We start from the raw sequence: 10,729 nt of genomic DNA, 5'->3' as shown, positions 1-10,729 counted from the left end.
CGGGCGGAGAAAGGACCAAGCCTTGGGAGATGTATAGCCCTTGGGCCGACGACATCATGAAGATACACATGGTGTCGGGCAAGATGCTAGAGAGGATCAAGGACCCGGAGGAATGGGGAGATTTCTGTCCCAATTGCATAGACTTTATGGACCTGGAAGACCTGAGTGTTCTGTGCCTTGACGGCTTTCACATGGTGCACTTTTGGCTTCATTGCAAACTGAAGGCTTTGCTGCTGGGATGGGCTCGTTGGTACGTGTACGTGGACAAAGTGGCAGAGGTGGGATCGCGTATGACCGTGCTGTTAGAAGACGAGGGCAAGTCGGCGGCGGACGCAGAAGCGCTCGCTCGACAGCTATGGCTTGCTTATAGGGATTACTTTGGATCGAGATGGGTTGTCGAGCAGCCTGGCTTGCTGGGTGACAGGCGCAAACCTGAGATCGCGTATGACGACTGCCAATATGAAGTCGAGGAGGACAAACTCATGTCTGTCGCAATCGAGGACGAACGCGGTGGTTTTGGACGGCTGGTCGACGAGCGGATGGCCGCGATGCCGCGTGTGGGAGAGGTCTTTCGGACGGAACTCAACGGCAGCGACTGTCTTCTGTGGTGCAAGACCAACGACACCGATGTGAGGCGAAAGGCCGCAACTCTTAGGCTCTGGTACCCCGAACAGTAAAACGGGGGCAAAGTGTTCACTGTATTGTATGTATTGTATCGGCTTGTTATCACACTGCTTGTCATAATAAACCTACATGAAATGTTACATGTTGTTGTTATGTGTGGGACTCTCATTTCAGTCTAGTCTGTCAGCTCGCTCTTCTAACAGCGCAAAACACTGACTTTTGCCATTGCGGTGAAACACGCACACCCCGCTTCTGCGTTTACCGTGCTGTACTTGTATACAAAATCACACACGTTGGACAACTGTAAGTGAGAGGCCTCTCGATTACAGCGTTCGTTTCTTACAAAAGACCGACACACGTGTGAATGGCTAGGTCTTCGCTGGGTATATGTGGTCGATGCCAAACACAACAGCCCGGGGTGGGATTGTCGGTCGGACAGCCAGCTTTGTTGCGAGATGGCCGCGAAAAATTGGCGAGCGTATTTGCCCGAACACTGGGAGAGTTGGACTGACTTGCATTTGCACACCGCACATAATTGAGGTAGCTCTTACGATGGACGCGTGGTATGTGTTTTTGTACTTTGTCACTCGTATGCTGAACGTGAATTCGGCAACTCATTCGCTGATCTACATTTATACAGCGATGTCCGCAGACCTCGGCTTGCCGGGTGTGCACAAGTTTACAGCAATAGGTCTACTGGACGGTAAACCCTTTGACCGTTTTGACACTGACAACCCACGGAAAACCCCCACAACAATCTGGGCTAGAGAACACTTAACCACCGACTACTTGGATAAGGGCACGCAGAGTCGCCTCAGCAAGCAGCAATGGTTTGGCGTTAACCTAGATGCCGTGATGACTCGGACGGGACACTCTGCGTCCGATGGAGATGTGCATGTTCTACAGTGGTTGCACGGCTGTTACGGTGAAACGAACCCCTCCGAGGAGAGGCTGCAGTTTGTCCGCGGGGTGGATAAGTACGCTTACGACGGTGACGATTTCATGTCTTTCGATTATGTTACACTGAGGTGGTCAGCTGCGACCGAAGCGGCGAAACCCATCGCGGACAAATGGAACGGCGTGACCGTATTGACCGAATACACCAGCGGCTATTTGCGCGACGAGTGTATCGGATGGTTGACTAGGTTTGTTGGATACAGCAAACAGGAGCTCAGAGAAAGGGCAACCGTCCCTGACGTGTACCTGTTTACACGGAAGACAAACGGCACTACTCTCACATTGATTTGTCTGGCCTCTGGTTTTCCCACAAACACGCCTGCGATGAGGCTCATGCGAAACGGCCGAGTTCTCAATACGGACGACGGTCTTAAAGTGTGTGACACTCTCCCAAACAACGACGACACGTTTCAGAGACGGATCGCTGTGGATATATTACCATCTGACACGGGGAACTTCACCTGCGACGTGTTGGAGGAAGACACGCTGTATCACGTTGTCAAACACTGGCGAGCGGGGGATCGCACAAGTCTTCGAACAATCGGCTGGCCGAACGCTGTTTTACTGTCGACAATGGTGTGTTTGTGCACCGTAGCTTTGTGTCTGGTGGTGGTGGTGGTGGTGTGTATCGTACGCAAACGGAGGACTGGACAAATTGTAAACCAAACCAACTGTTGCCCACAACACCGTGGCCTAAAACATGAGACGACATCTGGAGTTTGATATTTTCTAGAGTGCCTTGTATTTGTGTATGTCCCTTTTGTCAATACAACCTCTACTGCGGTGTTTACGTCTATGTGTGAGAGCAAGTTTTCAAGTCCCAGATTGACTGTGGTATCACTCATTGATTGTGTGTTGTGTGCGTTATGACAAAACATTAAAATGTTATTTTCCCAACTGACCATGGCTTGTTTCGTTTCTAACTCGTGCATTAGTGGAGGAAACCATACCGGTTGGGGTCGAGTCTTTCTGAGGACCGAATGCCTCTTCCACGGCTAACAACATTGGACGATATGCATGTGTTGTACAGTGATGGTAACAGACACCATTGAGTGTTACTGCACTTTATTTTCTACAACATAACATAGACCACAAACCACGACATCTGTGCATACAACACATTGTTTTCATAGGACTCTGCTTTATTTTACATTCTTCATTCACCGCAACAGTATAACAATGTCACCGCCGATTACATGGGAGTATATTGACTGCAATACAAAATGTAACAGTATAAAACACACAGCATACAATGTAACACCAGTGTATAAAAAATCCTAAGTTGGATACAAACATGATACGAAAAGACAAGAGTATAATGGTCTTTTCTATTACATGGCACACGCAATACTTCATGACCACGGTAATGCTACATGGAATACAAAACCAACTGTAACACACAATATTCAACACTGTCATTTCTTACGGATTTTGCCGCTGCACGCTATAGTTCACGTTGTCCCTTTTCTTCTTTTTCAAGCACATCCTGCAGCATAGCACACAGCACACGCAGCTGCCTATTGCAACTATAACGACCACAGCGATAGCTATGTACAATCCGTAACTTGTCAAGAACGAGTCCTTGCTGTCTTGATACAAGTCTTGCCCGCTCTCGACGCGAGCCGTCTCCTGTTTCAGAGCAGCGAGCACGCCAGCATACTCGACCTCTTCGTCCTCGCTCATGTCATTGTCGATGCTCTTTTCCTCCTCTTCGGTCAAAGGGTGACCCGTGAGCTCGGCCACAGCTGTGAGTGCGCCGTTTAGGTCTTTTGCGTACAGGCTGTTTCCCACTTTTATTATCTGCTGAATGGTCGCCAGTTTCTCCTCGGGTACCCCGATGGCTTTGGCAAACTTGATAATGACATCTTTGTTGCTGACCACAGCGGCTCCTATGGCTTTAGCTGCCCCCTTTGCTTTATCGGACGTTGCAATCCTTTTGACGGCCTCCAGCTTCTTCTTCAGCTTCTCCGCCGTCGAGGCCTTGGTGTCGATCCTATACACACCCTTGGCTACAGCCACTTTGCCCGAGCTGACCTTCGTCGAGCCCGCGTACACCTCGCAGTTTGTCGAGGAACACTCTTGGCACAGCTTCACCAGGCACTCTTTCAGCGTCTGCGCGGTTTGGCATTGAGCGGACCCTAGGGTTTCTGTGTTGGGGCATTTGTATGACACTTTGGCCTGGGTCGAGCCGTAACTCTTCAACTGCAGCCCTTGCAGGCTGGAGGTGAGGATTCTACTGTTGTCGTCCTTTTTGGAGTACCCCTTGAACAGCCTGGTGTCCTCGCACCGTTGCACGGCGCAGGCTTTACACACCAGTTGCTTGTACGTCTTGTACGCGGACGTGCGGCCCACACTGGACGCGTCCACTGTCACGGTCTTACCGTTCAGACATGTCGCACTGTAGCTCTTCTTGGTGGAACTGCAGCTGGTGGAGTAGAACAACGCTCCTAAGCACAGGATAGTGTAAACCGATGTCTTCATAGTTGACAGTTAGCCGTAGCTGCTTCTGTGTGACTCTGATGTCTACGTATGGGAGCGAGCTGTGTCCGTGCGCTGTCGGGTTCTCTCAGCGGTGGCAGACTGTTGGGATAAAGCGGCCTGTTTGGGGTAGTATTTAATCACAGTCACAGTGCCTTGTCGCCGACCCATGGGTCGGGAGCCGCCGACTCGCAGCGCAAAGCTGGCCGACCCGTGGGTCGGGAGCCGCCGACTCGCAGCGCAGAGCTGGCCGACCCACGGGTCGGGAGCCGCCGACTCGCAGCGCAGAGCTGGCCGACCCACGGGTCGGGAGCCGCCGACTCGCAGCGCAAAGCTGGCCGACCCGTGGGTCGGGAGCCGCCGACTTGCAGCGCAAAGCTGGCCGACCTGCAGGTCGGTTGAGTATAGGTAGCCTGGGGCTAGTAATAACACCCATCCTTTGAGGATGCATTCTCTGATCATTGATTGTGGACACGATGTGTCTTTCGCTTATGTTTCTCGTGTTTCTGTGTGGAACTACAGCACAAAACTGTAGGGTCGACAGAGCCGGTTGCTGTATGTGTAGCCCTGCCACGGTGATGGTAGCTGGGGCGGATTGTGAGGAACCCCGGTGTTTGCCTTGTCTCCTATACGAATACATGGACAAGCCCAACAGACTGACTAGGTGTATGGTACAACCCTACTGCGATCCCAACAAAAACTTTATATACCTGAACAGTTCTTCCAGCTTAACGTACGCCTTTTTTTACATGGATGGACGACACTCCATTAGAACCATAGAAGATCGGAGTAAAAGAGCACTGTATAGAACATATCCAACGTTTGAGGCACCATTATGTTCAAAGCTGGAACGCTTTGCGACCTACTGTATGCCGTGTTGGCCTTCTAGCGGAGGCACCGCGGTTGTCTGCCAAAGGGGTGCGCGTCCTAAATTTGCCAACGGGCAACCGCTGTGGTCCGACACGTACGAGCCCAAGTACATTTTGTACAGCCCGACTACACGGCTCCGATGTGTGTGTAAGCCCGGATTCCACTGCTCTAGTGACGAATGTATAACCTGCATTGAAGGAGAAGAGCACACCGTTGCCCCTCCGCTTGTGTCTGAGGAGTCTGACACCAGGACATCAACCTCGGGGATTATCTCTGCTGTGTGTGTCGCGCTTGTGCTGCTACTGATATGTGGCCTAAGCTTCAGATATCACAGTGTGCTACGCGTTGTGTGTGTACGCGCTGGGAAGGAATGCCGTGTTGGACTATCGGCTGTCGACGACTATATCACAAGGTTAGTTGTACGACCGAGTAGACCAGCTAGAGCACCTGCAGTGGTACTCGCTGTATTGCGTGACGACAATGTCGTCTTGGATAAACCCAGTGGCGAAGGACCGCGGAGGGACTACGACCAAGTACCCGACAATGTCGTATTGGATAAACCCAACTGCGAAGGACCGCTGAGTGACCATGACCACGTGCGTGGAATCGGCAAGCGAAGGATAGCGGGGGTCCGAGTGACTATCATCTTGTATGCTGTTACGACTGTCACCCTATTGGGCACGCTTATGGTTGGAACTCTGTATGCAACAGACCGATTGCTGATGACCTATTGCGACTCGGTCATCTCTGTGTACACCTTTCCGCTTGGCTACACTGTGACAAGCAAAGGAGTTGGGAACTTGGAGGCCCTAGCGCTCTCGGGGTTCTTGAATAGATGCAGGAAACAAAATGAGTTCGTGGTGCCCGCCAATATCAAGTTTCACAAGGCCATCAGGTGTTTGAGGGGTAGCAGAGAATACAAGAGAGCATCTGGTGACGCGTCGCAGATCAAGCAATCCCATGGTAGCAAGGACTCTGTCTCCGGTCACGCAGAGGTGTCGGGGTCCATGCTGGGTGTAACGGCTTCGGCCGAAGTGACGTTCAGTAAGACCGATGCCGTGGAGAGGTCGATGGAGAGGACGGTAGCTTCGAGTAACAGAGTTTCAGTCTCGTCATCGTCGTATCAGTGCCAAGTGGGCAGCGCGACCTTCTCGTCCTACGAACCCACCACTGCACTCCGCGTGTCAGTGAAGGAGCTTAACCGAGACCCAGACGGATACATCGATGAGTTCCTGGACACTTGGGGCTATGGGTTCGTAAGCTCAGTGGAGGTTGGCGGATACTACAGCTCTTTTGAGGTGTTCTCTACCTGCAACAAGGACGCTGAGGACAGCTTGAACGATGCCGCTGAGCGCTGCAGAGAGAAGGGAGCCAAAGCCGAAGTCTCTGGCTTTGGTGTAGGAGCTAGCGCCGGTGGTAGCACGTCACGATGTAACACGGAAGGGCTGTCAGAGTATCAGAAGAAAGCGCTGTCCTCTATATCCAGACAGTCTCAATACGTGCAGATAGGAGGGGACGACCTCGGGGGACAGAGCGAGTGGGAGAGCACGCTCAAGATGAACCCGTACCCTCTGAGGGTACGCATAACACCGATTTTCCACATAAAGGGTATATCCCAGACTGCTGTCAAGTTGCTAAAGCGCAAGCTTCAGAACGTTAAGCTCTACCCAGAGGAGTTTTTAGCCGAGCAGATACCGGACATAATGGCACGGCGTTGCTGATGGGGGGGAGACAAAGGGGGATATTTCATGCTCTTTTCATGCAGTGTGTGTGTGTATATTTTTGTATAGGCCACCACCGCGATAAGTCTATTTTACTTGTGATATAAAACTGTATATGTAATGTGAGTATTTGTATATGAGTATTTGTGAATAAACAAACGTACACTGTGATCTTGTACGGGCTTTTCATTTCACATTTGGTGTATAAAGGTATCAAACCCAGCTCAGTGTATGATTGAGTTGTCAACACAAATGAAACAGTGTAAAACACCACACAATAACAGTATGTCTCAGCTTTTATTGTACTGCACAGATATTACATGACCCACACACAACAAGGACAGAACAGACTCCTAATATCGGTCGATATCTTGTATATCCATTTGATGAACAAGCCTTTGCTCTACAATGGCAGCACGTACTGCCATTACATGGATCGTGAACATAATGTCAGCTGTGTACAATGCAAGCAATAAAACGAACGACACTCTGTCTGTGTGTGTTCGTCCTTCATTTATTGTTATGTCATGTTCAAAACACCAATACGCAATAATAACACCGTATAATGGGTACGGTTCGCATGGTGTGTTCTGTTGAAACTTTGACACATTTCAAACACTCCCCGTCATTACACCGTAAGCTCTCGCGGTGGACATACAGTCTTGTTTCTTCTGTGTATTACACATACAATAGCAACTATGATGAGAACAACTATTAGGCCTAAGGTCAATCCAATTGTTAGTCTAACATTTCTGGTCTGCTTGCCTCCCGTGTGAGCTGTAGGGACAGCTTTCGTATATCCGGTCTCGTTGCCACTTTTATGGCCTTTAGGGACCACTATCAGCTTGATAATGGCGATAGTTTTCACAGCTCGCTTTGTACGATGTCTTCCTTCGATCAGTGCAGAACAGACATATATTCCACCATCGCCAATTGTCACATTCATCAGACTCAAAGACACGTCTTCCTCGTTCCTTTCTCTGTGCTGTAGATACACCCGGTGCTTAAAGGATGGGTGTTGGAAGTCTGGGACGTACTGGTCATCACGATACACAAGAACATAGTAATCATCCATCAAATCAGTTCTCGTCCACTCTACACCCACAATGTCGGTCCTCGTGTATGAACATCGACATGGTAGAATCACAACCCCTTGTCCACTCTCAGCTGTGACAACGGCAGGATCGTCAGTGGCGTTGATCAGTTGACAGCACAAAACGAAAATCGCAAAGGGTAACATTCCGATGGTTCGTACGTCTCCCGTGTCACTGTCGCAGTCAAATGTGTTGTTTCTGTTTCCTGTGGGGAGTGTATATATATATATATAGACACTGTCACACACATCGCACTACATGCATACCATCTCTTACAATGCCAGGTACTCATCGACTCACCATACACCATCCCAGGGTGGCTTTCCCCGACTCTAAGATCGACAAACCCTCTAGACTCTACAGCCCCAGCCTAGACAGAATTATGAAAAGGCACTTGCTCTCGAGCTCAATGATGACCAAGATGACCGCGGATGAGAAGCCTAAACTGTACACGTTACTGCCGTATATACAGCTTCTGAAGGTGGAAGACCTGGGCGCGCTGAGCATGGACGGGTTTCAGCTGTGCAATTTTTGGTTGAGATATTGCATGAATGGACCTCCCATCTGCCGTGCGTGGTACGTGCAAGTGGATCGCACCGCTGACTTAGGGTGGACGTTGACCCTTTTGCTGGAAGACGACACGATGGATATGGAGCGCTTAACTGAGGAGTTGTGGGAAGCTTACAAAGAATACTTCACGCTCAGCTGGATACCAGGAGAGGCAGACCGCCACACCGACTGCCGGTTCGAAGACAATCGCTGGAAACTTGTAAGCGCGGCGATCGACAAAGACCTACGGGAGTTGGTGGACGAGCGCTTTAGTGTGGTGCCTTGTTTAGGAGATGTATTCCGTGAGACGGAATCGCAGCAAGCTACTTGCCTGCTGTGGTGTGACACCAACCAAGACGACTTGAAGCGGAAGACCTGTTTGTTATGGTATACGGAACGCCAGAGATGAAATGGGATTCAGTGAAGCGTGTCCACATTTGAGCTACGATGTGTGTGTAGCATACAACAACGACACCACCGGCTACGGTTCGGTATCATTGCTTTCATTGCTTATGAAAGCAATGATAAACCTACTAAGATTGTCCTTTGTGTAACATGCAGTGTGTAACTACGTGACTTGTGAACATAAACATCGGACCACGCTAATAAAAAAAACCACATAAACCCTGTATGCGTCCACCTTGATTTTATTTGCTTTTTGCCAACATTCACATTCACATTCACAATAACATCGGGAGCGACACATATGCATTTCGCTGGTGCGTTGGCTACGGGGCGCAGTCTACGAGTCTGTAGCTCGAAACACTTTATAGCCTTTCCACTCGTCCGTCAGTCCGTATATGTGCATGTTATGCGACATGAGTATCAGGCCAATACTGTGCTTTGTAGCAACTGGTATGTCTGGATCACTAAGCATCTTGCGAATTGTGTTTTCCTGACACGACATCTTGGTTGCGAGAACAAGCTCTTCGTATTCCTCGGCCAGAATCACGCCTTCTGCCCACATGTCCTCAATGGCGTCCTGGATTGTGGTGACTCTGGCTAACAACTGGTGTAGCTCCATGTCCTCCATTAGTTCAGCGCCGTTGAGTCGCTTCCCTTTCCACCCCAAGGCGAGCATCGCTGCAGGGGTCAAGGTGTGAGTGGTTTTGCTTCGCTCTAGTGGAAAAACACAAAACCCGTAAGACATGATACAAAAGGAAACACATGTAACATCGACAGACCGTCTCATGTTTTCTTTACGTTGTGCTTTTATCAATGGTACCTAGGGGGCCTTTCGGACCGTTTTCCTCTAGCCAGGCGTATAAATGCTTGCAGTGGGTCTGTACTATACGAAGCAACGCCTCGGCGCGCTCATCGTCGTCCAGACAGTAGTCCACGAGTGCCCGGATTCGCCTCATGGCGTTAGGGGGCTCGGTGTTCGGGTAAAGATGAATGAAGTCCTCGTATATCACACGTTCATAACACCAGCAACCTCGGATGATGTCGTGCCTGTACGATTGCAGTTTGCACACGCTCATTGTCGTCAACCCGAATGTGGATAGGCTTTAGAATGCTAGGTTTGCTATATTATTATATGCGGGGGTCTTATGCTTCTAGCAAGGCATACAAATGCATGCAGTGAGTCTGTAATATACTAAGCAATGCCTCGGCGCGCTCTTCGTTGTCCAGACAGTAGTCCACGAGTACCTGGATTCGCGTTATGGGGTTCGGGGTCTCGAGGGACCTAGATAGCTCGGTGTCCGGGTGACGACGAATGAACTCCTCGTATATTACAGGTTCATAGCAGCAACTGTCGACGATGGAGTGCCTGTACGAGTGCAGTTTGTCCACGCTCATTGTCGTCAACCCGAATATGAAGACACTGTAGAATGCTAGGTTTGCTGTATTATTGCGCGGTGTACTTATGGGAGAGCAGTTGTCTCTTGGGCACTCTTGTGGCTACCCCTGCGTCGGAGCTGCAGGTCGGCTGGCTCGGAGCTGCAGGTCGGCTGGCTCGGAGCTGCAGGTCGGCTGGCTCGGAGCTGCAGGTCGGCTGGCTCGGAGCTGCAGGTCGGCTGGCTCGGAGCTGCAGGTCGGCTGGCTCCTGCGTCTAGGTCGGCCAGTGTGTGGATCTGGTGATAACCGCTTTCATTGTCGGATAAAGCTGTCCTAAAGTTGTACGAGTAATCGAGAGTAGCTACTGAAATAGTTGTCCCGTTACCACTCACGTATAAACACTCCTATCGCTGCATACGGTACCGTTATGGCTGTGGAACAACTCAGGTCCTGGCAGCATGACATTGCAGAGCGGTACAGTCACTTAATCGAAAGTATTTTTGACAGATACACGGACGAGGACGAGGCTTTAGCCTCAACTGGTATAACGGAAATACAAAACCATGTGCATCGCCTACAGGCCCTGGTCGAATACAGCTTGCAGGATGAGGTGCGAGCCAATGTGTTACTGTCACTGGTTCGTGACACTGATCCCTA

At 50.2% G+C, this 10,729-nt stretch overlaps 1 protein-coding gene across 1 annotated transcript; it reads left to right on the top strand.

Annotated features, from left to right (window-relative positions):
* The first annotated feature begins 1,176 nt into the window (after positions 1–1,176).
* Positions 1,177–2,304, top strand: LOC134620977 (major histocompatibility complex class I-related gene protein-like). The gene has a single exon (XM_063467365.2). The coding sequence runs from the start codon at positions 1,177–1,179 to the stop codon at positions 2,302–2,304; it is 1,128 nt and encodes a 375-aa protein (XP_063323435.2).
* Positions 2,305–10,729: the final 8,425 nt, after the last annotated feature.

This window comes from Pelmatolapia mariae, linkage group LG3_W (assembly GCF_036321145.2).
Source record: "Pelmatolapia mariae isolate MD_Pm_ZW linkage group LG3_W, Pm_UMD_F_2, whole genome shotgun sequence".
NCBI lineage: Eukaryota > Metazoa > Chordata > Actinopteri > Cichliformes > Cichlidae > Pelmatolapia > Pelmatolapia mariae.
The sequence above is the reverse complement of the archived record's forward strand: the minus strand, read 5'-3'. Positions and strand labels throughout refer to the sequence as shown.